Here is a 23,393-nt window from a genome sequence, read left to right as displayed (position 1 = left end):
AACAAGAGAAGAAAATGAAACTCAATAGAGGTGAGGAAGGCAGTGGAGCTTGACCGAAGTGATCAGATTCTAGCGGCCACAAGAAGCTTAACCCGTCGGCAACCAAGAGTGAAAAAAAAGGAGAGGAAGAGGATGGCTCATGGAAATCTTTGGTGGGGGAGAATAAGGAGTTGGGAGTCCTTAAATAGCAGTGGAGGCTAGAGTTTCCTAGCCTCAGATGAAGTTGAGTTATAAGAGGACTCTTCCTCCTCCATCACAAAAGAATAGGAAATTCTCCTATTTCCTAATAAAGGGAGGGGGTGGGGGGATAAGCATTTGGGCTTCTTTTTTAATTTTTATTTTTTGAAAATAGCCAATCTCCAGCCCAAACTAATGGGCTTCATAGCCACTTTCCTCACAACCATCACCTTTTTTATGATGGAGACACTAAACTTGGTGAAATGATGGAACTTGATTTTCATCGTGATCATTTTCTTTTCTCCTTCCACATAATAGGAGTATGAGGTTGCCACATTTCTCTAGTTTGTTTTGCAATCTCCATTGGCCATGGTCCATCTTCCTAACTACTCTCGTGCATTAATGGAGCAAAACAAGATGACACAAGAAGAGAATTTTGTACCTCAATTTGCTGGGCCTAGTGAAGATCTTTCCAATGTATTCTTTGGCCTTTGGTGGAGTTGAGTTACTCTTAGGTGCCGTGTCAAGCTGGGTTGAAACTCTAGTGCTGGGACTCATGACCCTTTCCTCCTTCCTTGCAACCATAATCCTCCATCTCTATCCCAATTTTTCCACAATAATAATAGATATCTGATAAGTCTTCGTATATGAACTCTTGTGAGATAGTTTCTCTTTTCACTAAAAGCTTCAAACTTAGGCATATGCGATGCAGAAAGATCTCATGATTTGATATGGATTACTTTGGCCACTATTATAAATAAAAGTAGGATAGGATCTAGGAATAAGATCCACCATATTAGAAACCAAATCCCATGCCAAATTTTAGAAGATCATAACTTGATCATATGATGCATGATTGAGATGATCTTTTTTTTGAAATTAGATATTTTTTTGAGATCTACAACTTTGGATGAAGTTCTAGAGGGCTAAATTTAGCCAAAATTTCATCGTTTGAGTCTCGATATGGGTTGATCAAAATGAAACTTTCCTTTTCGAGAAGGACTTTAACTGAAAGCTATATTTTAATCTATGAAAAATTACATAGAGTGGTAGAAAATGAAGTTGATGTAGAAGTCAAGATTTATCTTTGATAAAATTTTAGTATTTTTTAATATTTTATATTTATCATATTTGTTTTAAAGATATAGTCTTATTTAAACTAAGAAGAGGAGTCCAACTCAAATTATCAAATGGTGATGTTCTTTTTTAGAAGATAAGAAGATGAATCCAACTCAATTTATGTAAGGACAGACCTCACTATTATAAATAAGAGCTATATATCTTAGTTTTTGGGTGTAAAAAATCAATCAATGAAAGAAAAGAAAACTTAAGTTCTACTTTCACAATTCTTCTATCTTCTTCTAAACTTCTTTTGAGATATTTGAATTGAGTATGTTGAAAAAAAATCCTCATTCTTTCTAATTGGATCAGGTTGTATCAAAGCATCGATCCTTTATATCTGTGTGGGACATTAGTGCGTAATCTAAATATACAGACAATGCAAATAGGAGAAAGGCAATTTGTGCTTTAAATACATCAAAAGACAAAGATGAGTATGACTACTAGTTCTTTCTCGATAAATGATAAGGTAAAAGAATATCTCACATAACTTGAGAAGAAGATTGATCAATTCATCGAGAACATCTCCAAATTGATGATACCTTCAACACAAGCATAAGCACTAGCAACTCTTATTGCAAAGCTATCTCCTATATTTGAAGATGAAAATTCTCTATTCAATAAGGAGGATGAGCAACTTAAAGGTACATAAAATTTTTCTCTTTAACTATTTAACATGGAAGCTCAAATCAAGACCCCCATATACAATGAGACCATTGATGCAGATGTTGGATGTCTATCTTAGAAGTCAATCTTGGCTGATGCATATAATATTGCTAGGACATAATTTTATACTTAATGGACATTTATATTGCCATTCATATTTTGTGTCCATAAATCATCTAAGGATTAACAAGATAATGACACATATTCTCAAAGAGTTGAGAATTTGAGACATATGTCATTGATAGTTAATTTTTAAATTGCTCCTGGTCATAGGATCATCATGGGGATAGAAATTGATCCAGATAGATCAGTGCACAGATCGCTTCCTTCGGACAGATGAGTCTCGAGTCTGTGGTATAGTGACACTGCAGCGAGAGTGCAGGTGGTTGTTAGAGAACAACTAGCACTGAGCGTGATCAATACAAGAAGTCACATGGATGTCTGCTCACTTGTTAGTTACTTTCTCGATGCTGTAGTTGTATGACTGATCTTTTAATCTGAGATGGTATTACTATTTACAGTGAGGCTGCTGGAGTTTGACTACATATAAATATTAATCTCAATGAGCTATTGTAGTAGATGTTGGCGATAGTTGGTCCACTGTAGGAGTAAGGTGTGCATCAAGATGGGATCTATTGATCCTAGCAGAAGAAAGTAGTCCTATGAGATTTAAAAAGCTGAGTCTTTAAGTCTATAGCCATAGTAGTGTGATTAATGAAAAAAAATTTTATGAGAATCACATATGGATTTGAGCTGATTGAATCTATCATATGATCGATGATGAGGTTTGACGATTCATCCATGATCTGCCATCTGGTCGGAACTCACGATAGAGGGACTGTATCATACGTTAACTGTACTTAGAGGTTCATCATCTTTTATTCTATTGGGTTGTCACTACATACTACTAGGTGTCACTGATAGATTGTGAGACCTACGAGCATCATCCTGATGATCGATGATCTTTGATGGACAGAGCTGGAATGGTTCCAATCTATTGAAAAGAGTTTCAATGATATTATGATAGCGATCACAATATATCTCACTACCAGATAGAATAGAACCTATAGGGTCATACATAAAAAGATTTTTGACTGATCAGATGGTTAAATTATGATTATGAATCATGATAGAATTTGATTATCAATTTGATTGATGATTGATCTAATACAAAAATTACAATAAGTAACTCACTAAAAAGTTAGTGAGTTATAGGAGGATTAATTAGCAATTAGATTGCTAATTGGCTCAATTTGATTGAGCTATGGGGCTTACATCAAGTCTAATTAAATTAGATTTAATTTAACTTAATATGGATTTGATTTGATCAAGCCTAATTGAATTATGAGATAATCAAATTATATGAGAGAATGATTCTTTGTTGAATTAGGATTTGAGTTTAACTTAATTTTTAATTAGACTAAGATCTAAATAAGAATGTTTGGATTCTTATTTGGATTAAGAATTCTCATCTTCATGGGTGCACCAAATCTTAATTGAACTAGGATTAAATTGAGTTTGACTCAAGCACCAAGAGAGAGTCCAAAAAGACTAGGACTCCTTCTCTAATTAGGTGACATCTGATCTAAATAGTTTGGACTCCAAATCAGATTTGAATTTCTATCTATTTAGGTCTAATCAATTTTTAATATGATTAGAATTGGTTAGAATTTATTTAGTTTAAATCTGCCACCTAAAGAGCAGTCCCATGTGGATTGGACTCTACTCTCTCTATGCGCCACAAGAAGCTCACGCCCACCAAATTTTTGGATGCCACAACATCCCTTTCTTTTGCATGTAATAATCAAGAGAAATTCTTTTTCTTCCATGAGGTATATGGGGTGCAAAATATTTGTGTGTTGGGCGGCATAAAATTAAGAGTCCAAGGATTATTGGACTCTTATCTCCTACCCAAATTTAAACTCCCTTCTTATTTAAACCCAGCACCTTATAGGACGATTTGATGGGCTGATTGTGATCAGATTTGAGATGCCAAAACTAGAGCAATATGTGCATGGAAAATTACAAGGGAGAGGGCGCGGCGTGAATGTCATGGGAGTGAGGTAGGTGAGGTGATATCCCTTTTTTTTTACCAACAACCAAGGGTTGGTTGTTAGGGCCTTTTCTCTCTCTCTTTTGTCCATATTTGGATATGGGTTTTTTTTCTTCTTTTTATCCAAAAGTTGGACAAAATTTTTACATCTCTAGTATAGAGATTTGGTGTATGAGTCTAAGAAAAAAGAGAGAAGAAAATATTCTTCTTATGATCTCTAGCATAGAGATCATCATCCTCCTATTTCTTCTTCTTCTCTAAGAGCATCTTGAGAGAAAAGAAGATTTTCAACCGTCAAGATACGATCTCTATAAGGAAGCTAGCACTCTGATGAGATCAATAAGCTTCTGATCATATTGAAGTCTCGCATGGATATCCGTAGAGATCGGACGCTTGTGTGACTTCAAGGGACCTTTGAAAAACATCCATGATCATTAATTCGCAGTGAAGACCAACTCATGCAAAAGTATGAAGTCTATTAATTTTTCTCTATTTGATTTCTGTATCTAAATTTTATCTCACATATGATGATCCTGTTTATAGTTTTAAGATTTGATCTTATGTATGCTTAAATTAAATTAGATTTAATCTAAATTTTTAAATTTTGCTGCATACTTGTTTAAAAAATTTTTGCATGCATGAAACCATGAAACTACAATAGCAGAAAGGATGGATAATTGGCTAGACTAGCTAGAGACCTATTTTATTATCTATGGATACTCTAGCATCTAGAAGATAGCTTTTGCTCATCTCAAACTTTCTAGCCATACTCTTATATGGTTGAATTCGTATATGAGAAATAATGATATTTTTAATTTGATGTGGAGCAAATTCAAGAGCCTAATCAAGAAGCAATTTTATCTAATTATCCATGAGGAAGATAGCTGGATCAAGTGGCAGTTCTTATGGTACAAGTATGATCAATCCATCCAAAGCTATACCATCGAGCTCCCCAAATAAGTAATCTTCTCTAGAATCTCCATCAATAATCATGCAATTTTCATGAAGTACGTTGGTGGTCTTCATGAGGGCATCCGAAAGGAGATGAAGCTCTTTAAAATTGAAGACATCAATGACGCTAGCTTGAAGGTCATGAGGATTAATGAGAAGAACCAGTCTAGAGAAGGCAAAAAGGATGATAAATATAAGAAAGATGGTAGAAAATCAAGCCAAAAGGAGGAGCAGGGCAAGAAGCAGGCCAACATAACTTAAAAAAAATTATTGTGCTCATTATAACCTTCGAGGACATTTAAGAAAAAGTATTGGAAGCTTCAACCTGAGTTGAAGTCGAAGTGGGAAAAAAATTAGAGGATGATGATTCTAAGAAGAAAGAGAAAGTGGTAAAGGTTGAGGGGCTATACGAACTCAAGCAAGTTGACTCTAAATTGAGCTTGATAGCAATGGAAACAAACCTAGAACTACAAGAAGAATACTTCCACTTGAAGATCCAAATGAAGCAAAGAATCATTGAGGCTATTGTAGATTCTGATAGTTAGAAAAACCTCATCTCTGAAAAGTTGATTCAGAAGTTGGAGTTGCAACTAAGCCTTATTTATGTTCTTACTCACTCAATTAGATTTAGAAAGATGTTGAGTTGAAGATAATCAAGTAGTGTACCTTCAAGTTTGCCATCACTAAGAGGTATATTGATGAGATAATTTATGAAATAGTTTCTTTGGATATTCATCAGATTATTCTTGGGAGCTTGTATCTTTGAGATCGAGATGTAGTCTTCTATAGCAGTAGAGAAAGTATTGTCTTGTAAAGGATGTGATTAAGTTCTAAATCAATGCTTCCAAAACATAAGGAAACATAGACTTTGTGACTGATGCCCAGCCAATATCACTTGTTAATGCTTACGGCAAGTTTGTGATGATGGTATGGAAACTCTATACTACTCATGAGAAGTCAAGCTCTCATCTCTTAGCTCCATCATCAATCAACCGAGATCAAGATCAAGGAGGAGTTGTTGTAGTTGTCATCGATGACAAGAAAAAAATGACAAGGAGCATCCCTTCCATGAAGTCTAGATGTAGGAGCAAACCAAGTCACTCATCAAGATCTGAGAGCAAAGAAAACTAGTCAGAAACCATCTCTGGGCAAAGTCAGGTGGTTCGACCGTGAGATAGAAAAATCATCTCTGGGCAAAGTCAGGTGGTTCGACCGTGAGACAGAAAAATAAATATTTTTCTATCTTTAATTTTGATTTAGCAAGAGTTAAATCCCATAAACAAGAAAGTTTTGATCTAAAAGAATCCTTAGCCTCGAGATGGGCCATTTTAGCCATTATGAGTAAGAGCTAGATAGGGTCCAAAAGTAAGATCCACCATATTAGAACATTGAATCGCACATCAAGCTTCAAGAGGCCGTAACTTGGTCATTACGATGCTCAATTAAGATAATTTTTTTTTTAAAATTAGATATCTTTTCAAGATCTACAACTTTAGGTCAGCCCCTAAAAGGGATAAATCAAGCCAAAATCCTATAATTTGAACCTCAAAATGGATTAGTCAAGTTGAAACTTATCTTTTCAAAAAAGATTTTGATCAGAAGCTATATTCCAATTCGTGAGTAATTAGACAGAATGATAGAAAATAAAGTTGATATAAAAGTTGATATCTACCTTCTATAAAATTTTAGTATTTTTCATGAGTTTTTATATTTATCATTTTTCAGAGACATAGTCTTATTTAAACTAAGAAGAAGGGTCCAATCTAAATTGTTTCATAGTGGATATCCTTAAAAAAAATAAGAAGAGGAATCCAACCAAACTTGTATAAGAGTAAATCTTACTATTATAAATAAATGCTATATACCTCAATTTTTGGATGTGGAGAATCAATCAATAAAAGAAAATGAAACTTAACCTTACTTTTACAATTCTTTTATCTTTTTTTTTAATCTTTTTTTGAGAGATTTGAGTTAAACAAATTGAAGAAAATCTCCATTCTCCCGAATTGGATCAATATGCTTTTTGTAAGATCAATTTACATGCAAACACGTGCAAATTCCATTGTAGTATTGATAGATATACAGTCATCCAAATATATTAGCTGCCTAGCCATGGAAGCTTTATTTAAAATCATATTTTTGTCTCATGAGGGTCTCTAGCTTTCTAAACCCAAAAATTATCCAGCCAAAATTCATGGCCCTTTTACTAATATTTTTTACTTAATTTCCTTAGAAGGAAGACAACACAACAAAATCCTTTTTGATAGTGGTATAATGAGGAAGTCTACTTCCACGTTCTATTAGATCCTCAACTCCTTTAAGACGTAGTCTATCAGGAAGCCCTTCCTCAAAAACTTACCGATAGTGGCCTCTTTCAACTTTAGCTGACTTGATCTACATATTTATCAGCAAAGGCTATTACCTCAAAAAACTTCTCTTCCAAGGGGATGATAACCTCTTCCATGGCCCGAGTTGTTTTTCAGTGGAATCTTCGACCATCCTGTACAAGTTGCAACCATGTTTGGCTTGTATCTGGTGATTTCTCCTTGCTTCGCTCCCTTAAGGTGCTATGAGGTGAGTTAGTTATCTCATTCTTCAACTGATTTCCTTCTATCCTTGCTTCTGATATTGATTCTTTGTGCAAAATTACTGGATTAAGATCCATTTTGGTTCTCTTTGACTTGATATGCCCCTATTAGAGGATTCTTTTAAAATCCTATAAGAGCACTCTCCTTTTTTACTCAAAGTACTCCGCTTCTCTAATCGATTTCATCCCATCCTTGTTTTAGGTATTGATTCTTTATGCAAAATAGCCAAATCAAGGTTCATTTTGGACCTCTTCGATTGGACCTCCCCTTTGGAGGGTTCTTTTGGAACCCTAGTAGAGCACTTTTCTTTCGAGCTCATAGTCATTTGTTTATAGGCCTTTTTAAAACCCCAATCAAATCTAATATTAGCTTGAATTTGCTTCAATTATGCATAAGAGCACTTTCCTTTCCAACTCATAGTCACTTGTTACTATATGGCTCTATTATATTACTAAGCAGATTCATATATGCTCGCAACAAATACATATGTAGGTGCATATATGATAGTATACAAAAAATTTAGAACATAACTGCTCACAACAAATGTATGCCTTGCACGAATTGCCTCAAAGTGGATAATTAGAATTAGCTATGTCCAAATAAAAGCTCAACCATATATGTCGGGTATGTGCCCATAAAAACCATTGTACAACCTATTTAAAACAAGCAAGTTGAACTAGTAAACTACTCTTTGGCAAAGTTGCAACTAAAGCTAAGATTACATGGAGCTTAGCTTTAAGCTATTTATGCTCCACTTCGTCATATGAGCATTTTTTTAAACCTTGGTTGGAAATTAAGTTGAGCTTTATCATATCTATTCAAGCATGAATTGTACATGGATCAATCCATGAGTGGTGTCCAAGCTTTTAATTATTTATGATTGAAAAACTTAATATTTAAACTTGACTTATTTTTAAGCCAATGTTTAGAATGAAGCTAGTGCTAGACTTGTTTATCAAACAAGTCTCATTATTTGGACTAGCTTAACATGGTACTTATTGAGGCTTTCAATTGATCTAAGCAACATGAGCTCAAACTAAAGCAAGTTCAAAATAAGCTTAGAATAAGCCAACTTTGAGCTCATTGCAAGGTGAATTGAAAATGAACTTGGCATAACAAGGCTCAAAATAAATTCATGTGTGTGAGTGCATGCCAATTCACTCAAAGAATGATCAAAAAGAAGGATTAACTACAAAGCTATATGTTGACATCCCTTTCATCTCATTCTAGATGAAGTAGGGAACTCAGGATCCTAGAGAACTTAGTTGGTAGAGGGCACACTATCAAGCTTGTTTAGGTAAGGGGTAGATGCATGTATGTACATGCTATTGGTGTTAGACTAGACAAAAAAGATATTGATCGAAAGAAGGATAAAAAGTAAAATAGGTCTGCTGGGCTATGCTAGCAAATCTAAGTTACACATTTCTATAATAAAAGATTAAGATATAAATAAATATAATTTGATTGAATTGATTATCAAAATGTCTTCTTATAGAGTACAATTGTATTATTTATATTGATACATAACAACTATCCTTAAATACAAAAATTATCCACTTTGATAGTTGTTTTTCACATTGAGTCTCTACTTTGATGGTTCTAAGAACTGCTGTCAACGATCTTCCCATGATATGTACACAAGCATGATCACTTTATAACTGCTAAACCAATGGTCATGTTTTATTGGCCTTCGATTCATCCTAGCAGCTTGTGTTGGCCATCTCTTCACTCATTTGGCCTACAATATAGTCCTCTATTCTGAAAAATCTGAGGTTGATATGATTGCATCAGCCTTCTATTAGCTAACAACTAAGACTTGATCTTTCGACTTGCTTATCCATATTATGACTGAAATTCTCTCTCTTCAACCTAGGTCTTTATCTTAATATAATTTTACAACTGAACTTTGTTTACTTTTAACAAGATTCATGTGATTCTTACATATTTTAATTCTATCAAAATGAATCCATGTAGTGCTTGCTCCTAGCCGCCACACCATGTTAATTGAAGCATGAATCAAACTTCAAATCAAGGTTGAATCATGTTTGAACCAAGCTTCATCAAGTTGGCAATTGTGACTTGATTTCAATTCAATTTAAGATTTGTAAGCTGATCAATGTAAGCTCACATCCAGCTTCATTCAAAATCATGCTTGAATTAAACTTTTGATTAAATAACAATTGAACTTAGTTTGATCTCAACTTTAAGATTAAAAATAATTTTAAACTACATTTGATCAAACTAGGCTTTTTCATACTAGGCTCCTCGCATTACTCATGAGTAATCTAGTTTGAGATCCTTTTGGTTTAGTGTAAGTTGGCCAAGCGGAAACCTATTTTGAATTGGCCCCAGTCACGGAGCAATTTTTTCCTAAATTGGACCATGAACTCTATTCAACTCCACCTTAATTAAATGCCCTAAGTGAACTCCACATTGAATTCAGATGTACCAAACAGTCCCTTATAGTTTATTCACAGCCGTGATTACAATGGGAACAGATGGATGGCCAGGATTTTCTTGATTCAACTTTATTTAGATCACACTTCATAGAGTAAAGTCTACAGCGTAGGTTAGCCGAAACCCCAGCATGTGGCGCGCCGCCCTCTCCGCACGTGCGGCCGTCTCCAGACCAGTAAGAGTTGAAAAAAAGAAAAATAAAAAAAAAAAATTTCTAAAGAGAAAAATAGAAAATAAAGAAGAAGACGAGGACGAAGACAACCATCCAATAACGTGTTCGCCGCTGCTTGACCTTTTCTCCTCTTCTTCTCCATTGCAGCATCTTTTTATTAAGAAAAAATAAATAAAGTAGCGTAAATTATCATCAAACTTCTCGGCGGGTGGCATCGATTTTCTTCTTGGCCCTTTGTCGATTCCCGAGAAGGTAGAGTTCTTGATCGATATGTTAGATTGGATTAGATCCTCTTATTCATTAATATTTTTAATTTATTTTTTTTTCGTGGTTACTCAATATCCTCTTGTTTTTTTTTTTTGATAATTTTTAAATTTTTCGATCTCCTCCGGAGGAACTCGGCTGCCGGATTTCGATTTATTGTAATGTTTAACGCCCATTTTTTCTTTTTAAATTCCTTTTTCCAAAACGGAGATCTGTCTACTGGATTCATCCGACGCTCGTAAACTTATGAATCCGTGAAGAACTCTCAGATGTCAGGTTCTTGTAGTTGGAAAAATTCTATCTTTTGGCGAGATTGATTGCTTTTTATTATGAATTCGTGGATCCGGATTTTGTTATAACCTATTACGATTCTCAAGGTTTCATCAATATTTCGAAACTTTGATCTTGGATCTGCTTTTACTGGACATTGTGATGGATGCGGACCGCCTTGTGGTAATGTTTAGGTTATTGAAGCTTCTAAAATTTCAATGAATCTTTCTGAATAAAAGATGGCTGGTATGGCACTAATAAGATTTTGAATTTATGTAGATTGAACGTTAGTTCTGTCTGAAACTAGGAATTTGCATGAACTATCCGATGCTTGTACTGGTTGCTGACCTTCTGTTATTACATAAAATTTTGCAAAAACCTAGATTGTTTTGATGTTCTGCTTAGAATTTTTCTATCCCCACTATATTATCTTGATTCTTATAATTGGTCATTATTTAAATCCTTCATATTATCTGCTTCAGGAAATAAAAATTCTTGGTTTAATTGCCTCTGGATCTTACATGTTCTGCATTGGTTGCTATATGTACAAGTAGTTAGCTTTGGAGTTTATACAATGGAATCAATTCTAGAAGGCTAGTGCTCCCTATTTTCTATCGGGTAACTTTTTGTTATATATGGAGAACCTTCCCGTTGAAGTCATTGGTAATATTCTTTCCCATCTTGGAACTGCTCGGGATGTCGTTGTTGCATCTGCAACTTGCCGAAAATGGAGAGAAGCCTGTAGGAAACACCTTCACACCCTATCTTTCAATTCTGATGATTGGCCTCGTGATCTCCCCACGAGGCAGTTGGAGATTCTCATAACACAGACTATATTCCAGACTATGGGTTTGCAGTGCCTTTCAATCCATATGGACAATGCCCATGAGTTCTCAGCAGCTCCTGTCATCGCTTGGCTTATGTATACTAGAGAAACCCTACGGAGTCTTTCATATAATGTCCGTACAACTCCAAATGTAAACATTTTGGAGAAATGTGGCCGGCAGAAGCTGGAGATATTGGATTTGGACCACAATACAATTACTGGGGTTGAACCAAGTTACCAGAGATTTACTTGTCTCAAATCCCTTTCCTTGAGACATGTTAGTATCTCAGCTTTGGATCTGAGCCTATTGCTTGCTGCCTGCCCAAAAATAGAGTCTTTAACACTTGATACGCTAGAGATTGTAACATCAGATTCGCAATCTACAATGGAATTGAGCAGTCAAACACTGAAGAGTATTTATGCAAAATCCATAGGCGTGGATAAGATAATACTGGAAGCAGATAATCTTGAAAGTTTGCAGTTAAATGCATTAAACCTCGATCTTTTTGAGCTGATTGGAAAGGGTACCCTGAAACATCTCAAGATTGATGATGTCAGTGTCACTCATTTGGATATTGGTGAGAACACAGATCATCTGGAGGTTGTAGACGTTAGCAATTTTACAATTGTGTGGCCTAAATTCTACCATATGATATCTAGATCATCGAAACTGAGAAAACTCCGGCTCTGGGGTGTGGTGTTTGATGATGAGGATGAGATTGTCGATTCAGAAACTATTGCTGTTTCCTTTCCCCAGCTCAGACATCTTTCATTAAGTTATGAATTAAGGGATGGATTGCTCCATTATGGTCTTCAAGGTTCATCACAATTAGAGAATGTGTTGATATTGGAACTGGGATGGACAGTAATAAGTGAGCACTTTGGACATTGGGTTTGTGGGATGATTGAGAAATGCCCAAACCTTAAGAAGTTAGTCATCCATGGTATTCTTTCTGAGGCCAAAACTCGTGAAGAACGCCAGATGTTGGCCAATTTTACCTCATTCATTGTTCATCTCATGAGGAAATATGTAGATGTTGATGTGCAGTTTGAATATGAATGAGATTTTGAGGGTGATTTGAGCAGAGTTCACATCGTAATTTATTTCAGCCTGTGTAACCAGTACATCAACTTCAGGTACAGATTCATCATTTTCTGTAAAATCTGCATCGCTCTATTTGTCTTGCCATCATATTATGGGCTTATGTAACTTACCTGCCAGGGGCAATTTTTTGTCAACTTGATTTTTAGTACAATATTCTGTTTCTAGTTCTAATATTTGGCAACAATGCACGCTTTACAATATGTTGTCACAATCATTATTTTGCATTTTTTAAATTTCATGAACCACTTCAACTATCTCGGTCATTTTCTTTTTCATGTCTATGATTACTATAAATGTCATAAATTCCTTTTGAGATGCATATTTGACTCAGCTATTCTTTGCTTAAAGATATGATGATGGACTGAGGATTTAAACTCGCTCTTGATATGGAATGTCTATCCAATTCTTTCCTATTCAAATTCTTGCAGACGTTAAATACTGTGGAATCATTTTCCGCCATATTGTTTGTGTGCTCAGATAATCAGTTAACATTTTGCAGTTAAACTTTCATGCTGTATTAACATCTGTTTATGGATCCACTTGATACTGTCCATTTAACTAGAAACACGCAAATTTATTTATTTTTTTTTACAGAAATTGATATATGAACCTCAGTGTCTCCCTTTCCCTTCTTTTCCCTTTTATGCATTGTTTAATTAAGCTAATAGTTCAATTTAAGTGTGAAGTTTTGCTTTGTGCATGTGGAGGTGGTGACTTGGGGTAGTACACATATGGTCCAGCATTAGTCGTCACAAATTACAAAACTTCTCTTGCTGTTAATTTGCTCGAATATATGACACCTGTATTCAAGACATTACCAGACATTAGATTGACACGAAGTTGGTTACGAACAAATTTTGATGTGTAATAGAAAATGGTTGGCAATGCCATGATGGAGCTTTGAGATAAGGTGTAATTTTGTAACAAATGCAACATCTTAGAGAAATGATTCTTGTCATTAGTGTACCACATTTTGTCTAGACTAGAAAAAAATATCAGTATATCTGAAACTTATGGGGGATAAACAGATGCTCAATGGATGCTTATCATTTAAAAGTCATGTAGGCATGCTCGGGTGACCAGTCTTTCTTGTAGTAGATAAAAGCAATCGGGCTTATGGAGAAATTCAGATATTCCTATATCAATTCTTCATTAATATTTTAGGAAGGATATATTGCACTACCGGTCACATCAATGCTAAACAATATTAGACTTGCAGAGTCAAAAGCACCAGTGGTTTTTGAAAGCCCTTCACAATCATTCAAAATCCTATAAATGCATGCGGAGTTGCCTTTCTTTGTAACATTCTCAGAAAATCTTTGCATTCAGATAGCCTCCATACTCATCTAATCTCTTCAGATAACTTATTCTCCATTTGTCCATATTCAATTTTTAATCAAATAAAGAACATCAATTTAAAGTAAACCAATGCATCTAGCAAGAGGAACTTGTTGGGAATCGGATGCACAGCGGAATAGAATTTTAAAAATTTTTAGCATGCAACAACAATTGAAAACATGTCATCTGAACCCCAATCCCAAAATCACCTTAATGCATTCAATCAAACATAAATCACATGGCATATATAAGGAGGTTAGAAATGTTATACCAAACATGTAGATCCGAATATCCCGGTAATCCGTATCCTCGAGGCACCCAAGCGTGTGTCCTTCAATGGTGATCCACACGGATCTCGATCAAGGACTCGGGGAAAATTTTCTTCTCAAGAAAATCAGCAGCTGCTCCTTTCCTTGCATCACCAACACTTGGCGAGTTTCACACCTTTCTTTCCTCTCTAGAACATGTCAATCATCATGCCTCTAAGCCCACTTGCTGTCCAACATTTGGACAGTTTAAATCCACTCATAAGATCAAAAATCTGGTCCCTCAGATCCAACCCTTTGGATCTGATTTTAGACCACTCAGATCCAACACCTTGGATCTGATTTTTGATCACCTAGATCCAACAATTTGGGTCTGATTTTTGACCACTTATATCCATGCAACCCTTGACCTTTTTTCATGCCTTTTATGGTCCCAAATCATTACTCAAATAAGAGCCATGATAGGAGTCCAAACACCCTCTAACACCCAACCTTTGGGCGTCCCAATTAGAAGAAAGAAGCTTCCTTTTTGGCGTGAGATTTAGGAGAGTTTTATTCTCCATGGACTTCTCCCAGAAACGCCAACTATCTGGGGCATGAAGTGCTCTTCATGTGGAGGCATGAGGGCGTGAGAAATATTAGCATGAACACCTTCACGCAAGGACCAAGTGGCGCATGGAAGAGGTTTTTCCAAATTGGACTCTGCCTACATTTGACGCCATCCCATTTATAATAAACCAAAGGATGTGTGGCCAAGTGAAATGCGTGAAACACTTTCACGCAGAAGGGATTTAAGAAGTTCGCACTCCCTTTCATAAAACATGTGGAACTTCACGGTTTTATGGGCGTGGAAGAATCCTAGGAGCGTTGGACTCCTTAATCCAAGAGATAAATATGGAACCCCATCTCTTGGCATTTAAAATCCTTCCATTTAAATCCCACGCTCAAGATGAAACAAAGGAATACGTGAAAACTCTTTTCACACGTGAATTAAAAGGAGGGTGCAAACTTATTTCTGATCCTTTTATTCGTCCAACACTTGGACGTCAAAAGTAAGGAGGTGTGGAGAAGGAATTTCAAAGGACATGGACTCCTCTTTTAAGGCATTAAATCTTTCCTTGTATCCAACAGTTGGACACCCATAAATCAAGGAGCAATGGACCCAATCTAATATAGGACTTGAACCATTCAAGACCCAATTAGAAGTCCAATCGATCTGGTCTTTGACTAATCAAAGCTCAAAGCCACAATTGAATCCAAATAGATTAGGGATTAGGGTTTAAACACATGCTAACATGTTAGACTCAAATCCATTTAGGATTTCAACCAAATCCAATCCAATTAGGTTCAACAAGACCTAATCAAAAGTCCAAGACCAATTCTCTTTTGTGTGTGACTCATTGGATTTCATATCTAGTCAGTAGTAGGTCAGGTTTATGTGCACCTAATCCAATTAGGTCCAAGATACATTGAACCTAAGTCCATCAATTAATTAAAACTCTTCTAATTAATTTACTGAATTAAATTTTTTTAATTTATTGGAACCTACAAATCAAGATTGACGTCTAACAACGTGTCATGACTATTTTGAAGATGTAGAATTTGATGGAATACCAAAATTATTCTTTCGCGGTGAGTTACTGTGCAATTCAATCCTTCGGTCACACATCTCAGACAGACCATGGGTATGAAATCATGTCAAGCTCAAATACCTATCCATATATATCCCGATTTGATGATGACTCGGTTGATGAACCAGTAAAAACTCTTTTCTACTGTTCATCCCTACTTTGGCTAGAGATTTTCTAAGTCATCACCTTATGAGATTACATAGGATGTTCTCTCCTCTTACAAGGAGTGACCGATTCTTTATGACTATTCACAATCTCCATGCACACTTCATCATGTCTAGAACATCTCACACAAGTCTCAAAATGGCATATTAGGGAATAAACCAAAGTAGAGATCCATATACACAAGGTACCATGGTGATCTCAGATCAAAAGATCACTTGCACAACTTCCACTGGAGAATCATCTACCGCAATGCTATAAGACTGTATCAGATGTTTTTCCTGCGGATTAGTTTAGTGAACTCATTCTCCAATGAGCATCTACATCATTGTATTAGTGTTACCATACAAGTGATTGTGAGATTAATCACTCTCTCCGTCGAGCATACATAGAATGTACCAATCTTACCGGCATCATCGATCTCTGACTCGATGATCCAACGATTGAAAATATTTTAGACTGGGGCTATCAAGATTTTAGATCTCACTATTATGATCTCATCATGATCCTAAAATCATTGTCCTAATCTAATGGGATTTATCATAATCATGAATATGATACAACAAATGACGAAACACAATGCCTTATAAAAGTATAAAATGATCAATGTCATGCAAATGAGTAGAAAGATAACACAAGATAACACAGAATAGTCCCATCGCATCAACCATGCGATTGACTCATAGGGTACTATTCTTTCAATCTCCCACTTGCATTAAAATCAATCGCCCCTATATCTAATGCCCATGCTATCAAGATGGCAATCACATTGCTGCTGTGTCAAGGCTTAGTGAATAGGTCTATTATACAGTTTTTTATATCAACTCACTTATGATCACATCATGAATGAGGTTAAAGTACCTTAGGATGTGCGTGGGTTTCAGTGAGACCACTCCCAACTCAGTGATGAACTCTTTCATTAGGTGACTTTCATCAGCAATCTTCACTTACAACAATATACTGAGTCAACTATAGTTTGTTGTTTGGAATATTTCCAATTTACTGCTCCTTTGGTACTTCTTAGCTACTCAAGAATGCTTTTCACAATTTTTCAATGATCCTTTTTTGGATCTGTCTGAAAACTAATGCATCAAGCTTGGTACATAGAATATATGGATAAGTAAACTCTTTTACACCCATCCATATTGAACCCATTCAACACGAAAATTATGTACCTAGACTGGACAAGCCGAGCACCCACTTAGATCTATCTTTATAGATCTTTACACTAAGTATAATGAATGCATCACCCAAGTCTTACAAGGAATACATTTGTGATAGCAAGCTCTTGACCGATTGCAACATCGGGACAACTTTCTAATGTGCAGTATGTCATCCATATACAGAATCAAGAAGTCAGTGGAACTCCCACTTATTCTCTTGCACACACACGGTTCATTTATATTTTGATAAAGTCAAACAATTTGACTATCTCGTCAAAATGGACGTACTGACTCCTTAATGCTTGCTTACTAGATTTGCCCTCCCACTAGAGATAAATCTCTCCAGCTAATATACAGCAATAGCAAGTAAAATCCGGATGAACTTTCCTGTCAGCAGCCTATTGGATCATATTCATAGGTGCATCAACCAAAGACCATACTTGGTTGATATACATCAAGTCCATCTCGGATTTCATGGCTCCAAGCCATCCGTCAGAGTCTCTACTCATGACAATTTTCGAATAGGTCATATTGGATCATCATTCTCAATGATGTGTAGTTCATTGTCATTCTGAATGACAATCTATTTCTGAGTGGTACATTAAACACTTTTATTGACCTTCGGAGAGGAGATATGTGTTGCGGTTGTGCTCCATCAATGGGCACATTTGGTCGAAGAACAATTTGTGGACCCTTTATATGTAAATATGGAATAGTTTGTAGGTCTTAAACTTCTGAAGTTCAATTATCCTCCAATTACCAGTGGTATACTTACTGACAAACATCTTTTATTCAATAAGATGGTAGAAATAGTATCAGATACTCTTCTTAGGATAATCTACAAATCTATACTTATTTGGTCTAGCATGAAAACTTATGTACATCAATTTTTTTCACATAAGCTGGACAATCTGCCTCTTTTTTTTTTATGTCTCATATAGAGTGCTAGTAACAGATATTGGTAGTACCTTTTTCATAATATATGCAGCAATAATTAGGGTATATCCCTAGGTTGAGATTAGAAGATCCGTGAAGCATATGATGGATCATGCCATATCACATATGGAGTATCCATCTCGAGCCAGAGTTGTTATTACCCTTTAAACATCCATATGCATAAGGCCCTATAGCTCACTTGCCCTATCTCCATGTCCAATACATGGAGATTAGGTCATCTTTATTCAGCTTCCATATGACTTACAGTTCTTGCAACAACTTGCATAAGTGGGAACCGTGATAGGTATCTAATACCTAAGAATCGAAACTGAAAATTAATCTATATCATATACAAACTTTTAGCGAATGTAACCTTTGCATTTTGCTATTGCTTTACACTTGCAAAACGGCTTTTGTAACTTTATTACCAAATCTCAATATTGCTACAATGAAAAATAGGTACATTAGGCTGAGACATTCTTCGCCTTATTCTCCTCGATGATGCTTTCCAGAAAGAAAGAATCAGGAAGTATTTGTAGGATCAAATCCTTACTCTACTCCTCATCCTATATAAGAATCTAACTAACTTAATCACATGATCAAGTCAATCAAGATTCACTTGATAGTCGTACTATCATCTGACATATCTCATATGCGATTCATTCCTCCTCTATAGCATCATTTACGATCGAATCAGAATCAGAAGAATAGGAGATAATCTCCTAAGTGAGAACTATTCTCATGCTCCTCAACCAATCCATGAGGTTCGATCGATTTAAAAGGTATCAAATATACCAGGCAGTGATGGTGAAGATGCAAATGAATATATAAAAGAATAAACTATAAATGGACTACTCATGATGACATGCACAATTTAGACGAGGTCTTTTATCTAATTGTGTGTTCCACTTATTTGGCGAATTTCATAGCCCTCAAGTATGGAAAATGAAAAATCCTGTCGTCAAGTTTTCAAGTCGGGTTGAGATCCCAATTCCTCTTCAAAGGCCTTGTGGTTGCACAACAAACCTTTGAGAAGTTTATAGGTAGGAACTTTTTTCAATTGCATCTCATGCAACTTCTAATATAACTTTTGCCTCTAAAATACTTGTAGCCTTGTGGTTGCACAATAAACTACAGTATTTAAGTCATACCATTCATTATCATATGATCATATTCGAATAATACTACCCTTGTGGATAGTACAACAAGGCAGCAGTACCCAAATATGCCATAAGCATCACTAAGTCAATATCATATCCAGTCCTATAGCAAGTTTGTGGTTGTACAACAAACTTACTATAATTTTTGACATACTCTATTGACTTAGCATGAGCTAAATACCATTGGCATCATTATGCACCAAGATAGTATCATATTAGTCCTCACAGCAAGTCTTGTGGTTGCATAACAAACCTACTATGGTTCTTGACATAATACTGGCTTGGCATGAAGGAAAGCATGGGTAGTGTTTTTAACACTTTGCCATTATGACTTAATATAATTAAATGAGGAACTTAGGTCTCAAGCATATCCATAACATATACAAATGCATCACATGCAATTATGTAACTACCAACATAAAAGAACATATAATAAAAACAGATGGTTATGGACTTTTCTTAACATAATCCATCCAAGCCACTGGATAGATTATGGGTCTAACCCTAGGTATATGACAGATTGAACCATCTCATGGTCAATCTTCACGTACCTCTACTCTCAAGACATCTGGTAGTTGAGTCTTCATCTCCATAAAAGCTTCTATAAATGCTCTGTTTTCTTTTTTTATCTGAAAATAGAAAGAAATAATTTCTATCTATTTTTAAATAAAATTTTCTATCCTTAATTTTACATCAATATGTAAAAGTCCTAATCAATTGAGAATATATAAAGACAGGAACAGAAAGATACAGCTAAAAATATAAATGTATCAAGGTCAATCTGCCCCAATTTTCAACTAGTGCAGATACATTCATATAATCAGCCATTATAGATACATTCACAGATACATCTATCACATAGCTGTTTTCTAGTCCATAACCATTCATCATGCAATTTATAACTACTTTATAAGGCATGAAAATAAATAATCATGTTATTCTAATTGTGATATCATTCATGCACATGTTAATAAAAGATGTTTAAAACATGGGTGCAGGACCCATCTTGGGTTTTTAATTCAGATTCAACTTTTGATCCAACTTCAATTATAAGTCAACCACATGTCATCCTTTTGAATTAAGTTAATCAATTCTTAAACAAATCCTAATTAGGTTTGCAAAGAATCGGTCAACTATAGCTCAAGTCCTAATCAAATTAGGTCAATGATAATTTGGTTAACTTTAATTGAACTCAATTTTTAATCAAATTAGAATTATGAATTTGATTTGATCTACAATCATAAATCCTAATCAGATTAGGCTAATGAATTATAGTCAAAACAAATCCATCGACAAAAATCCTAATGTGTGTTTGAAGCATCTTTTTTCCATGATCTAGATTTTCAACCACCTACATGACTAGGTCAACTACCATGTTGGGAGACCCAACCATGACCATCGCCCGTTCTGTGGCGGCCGACCCTGGGTCTAGGGTGTGTGCATTACATGCTACAACCCTTCGTCTCGCGCATCCCATGCACAAGGCAGCAATATCATGAAAATTTTAGATCATCAGATCTAGCCCAAACTTGTCACATAAGTCATGAAGCTATGGAATTACATGCCAAGATTTCGATCAGGGACAAGATAACTATTATCCTTTAGAAGAAATGCTACAAACCAGCAATTAAATATCATCCAAAATTTTGATTTTGACATATAATGAATTAGATCTAATCCATATCACAAACAATAACATGCAGTTTGATTGAATCAATCAAGGATGGCTCTGATACCACTGTTGGAAATTGGATGTGCAGTGGAATAGAATTTAAAAATTTTTAGCATGCAACAACAATTGAAAATATGTCATCCGAACCTCAATTCCAAAATCATCTTAATGCATTCAATCAAACATAAATCACATGGCATATATAAGGAGGTTAGAAATATTATATCAAACATATAGATCCGAATATCCCAGTAATCCGTATCCTTGAGGCACCCAAGCATGTACCCTCCAACAGTGATCCACAAGGGTCTCGATAAGGACTCTCTCCGATCCGGATTCGTCGAATTTTCTTCTCAAGAAAATCAGCAGCTGCTCCTTTCCTTGCATCACCAACACTTGGCAATTTTCACACCTTGCTTTCCTCTCTTGGACATGTCAATCATCATGCCTCTAAGCCCACTTGCTGTCCAACATTTGGACAGTTTAAATCCACTCATAAGATAAAAAATCTGGTCCCTCAGATCCAACCCATTTGGATTTGATTTTAGACCACTCAAATCCAACACCTTGGATCTGATTTTAATCACCTAGATCCAACAATTTGGATCTGATTTTTGACCACTTATATCCATGCAACCCTTGACCTTTTTCATGCCTTTTATGGTCCCAAATCATTACTCAAATAAGAGCCATGATAGGAGTCCAAACACCCTCCAACACCCAACCTTTGGGCGTCCCAACTAGAAGCAAGAAGCTTCCTTTTTGGCATGAGATTTAGGAAAGTCTTATTCTCCATGGACCTCTCCCAAAAATGCCAACTATTTGGGGCATGAAGTGCTCTTCATGCGGAGGCATAAGGGCATGAAAAATATTAGCATGAACACCTTCACGCAAGGACCAATAGGCGCATGGAAGAGTTTTTTCCCAAATTGGACTCTGCCAACATTTGACACCATCCCATTTATAATAAACCAAAGGATGTGTGGCCAAGTGAAATGCGTGAAACACTTTCACGCAGAAGGGATTTAAGAAGTGCGCACTCCCTTTCATAAAACGTGTGGAACTTCACTGTTTTATGGGTGTGGAAGAATCCTAGAGTCTTGGACTCCTAATCCAAGAGATAAATATGAAACCCCATCTCTTGGCATTTAAAAATCCTTCCATTTAAATCCCACGTGCAAGATGAAACAAAGGAACGTGTTAAAACTCTTTCACGCATGAATTAAAAGGAGGGTGCAAATTATTTTTTATCCTTTTATTCGTCCAACACTTGGATGTCAAAAGTAAGGAGGCATGGAGAAGGAATTTCAAGGGACATGGACTCCTCTTTTAAGGCATTAATCTTTCCTTGTGTCCAATAGTTGGACACCCATAAATCAAGGGCAATGGACCCAATCTAATACAGGACTTGAACCATTCAAGACCCAATTAGAAGTCCAATCGATCTGGTCTTTTGACTAATCAAAGCCCAAAGCCACAATTGAATCCAAATAGATTAAGGATTAGGGTTTAAACACGTGCTAGCATGTTGGACTCAAATCCATTTAGGATTTCAACCAAATCCAATCTAATTAGGTTCAACAAGACCTAATCAAAAGTCCAAGACCAATTTTTTTTTTTGTGTGATCCATTGGGTTTTTACATCTAGCCAGCAGTAAGTCAGGTTCATGTGCACCTAATCCAACTAGGTTCAAGACATATTGAACCCAAGTCCATCAATTAATAGAACTCTTCTAATTAATTTACTGAATTAAACTCTATTAGAAGTCCAATCGATCTAGTCTTTGACTAATAAAAGCCTAAAGCCACAATTGAATCCAAATAGATTAAGGATTAGAGTTTAAACACGTGCTAGCATGTTGGACTCAAACCCATTTAGGATTTCAACCAAATCCAATCTAATTAGGTTCAACAAGACCTAATCAAAAGTCCAAGATCATTTTTTTTGTGTGTGATCCATTGGGTTTCACATCTAGACAGCAGTAGGTCAGGTTCATGTGCACCTAATCCAACTAGGTTCAAAACATATTGAACCCAAGTCCATCAATTAATAGAACTCTTCTAATTAATTTACTGAATTAAACTCCTTTAATTCACTAGGGCCTACAAGTCAAGATTGACGTCTAGCAACGTGTCATGACTACCCAGAAATGTGAAATTTGTGAAATACCAAAATTATTCTTCTGTGGCGAGTTACCTTGCAATTCAATCCTTCGATCACACAACATCCCAGACAAGCATAGGCATGGAATCATGTCAAGCCCAAATACCTATTCATATGTATTTTGATCTGATGATGACTTGATTGATGAACCAGTAAAAAATCTTTTCTACTGTTCATCCCTACTTTGACCAGAGATTTTCTGAGTCATCACTCTATGAGATCACATAGGATGTTTTTTTCTCTTACAAAGAGT

General features: G+C 35.7%; 1 protein-coding gene across 1 annotated transcript; it reads left to right on the top strand.

The window, feature by feature from the left end:
• The first annotated feature begins 10,298 nt into the window (after positions 1-10,298).
• Positions 10,299-12,710, top strand: LOC105035430 (F-box/LRR-repeat protein At1g67190). The gene is made up of 2 exons (XM_073261121.1): positions 10,299-10,435; positions 11,200-12,710. Exon 2 carries the CDS (start codon positions 11,353-11,355, stop codon positions 12,604-12,606), a length of 1,254 nt encoding a protein of 417 aa, XP_073117222.1. The 5' UTR covers positions 10,299-10,435; positions 11,200-11,352; the 3' UTR covers positions 12,607-12,710.
• The last annotated feature ends 10,683 nt before the right edge of the window (positions 12,711-23,393 follow it).

Source organism: Elaeis guineensis, chromosome 7 (genome assembly GCF_000442705.2).
Source record: "Elaeis guineensis isolate ETL-2024a chromosome 7, EG11, whole genome shotgun sequence".
In the NCBI taxonomy this organism is placed as follows: Eukaryota; Viridiplantae; Streptophyta; class Magnoliopsida; order Arecales; family Arecaceae; genus Elaeis; species Elaeis guineensis.
Note: the sequence above shows the minus strand (reverse complement) of the source record. Positions and strands in the feature narration are given on the sequence as shown.

Coding starts and splice junctions, on each gene's coding strand:
- LOC105035430 (XM_073261121.1), top strand. CDS start 11,353: ATGGAGAACCTTCCCGTTGAAGTCATTGGTAATATTCTTTCCCATCTT.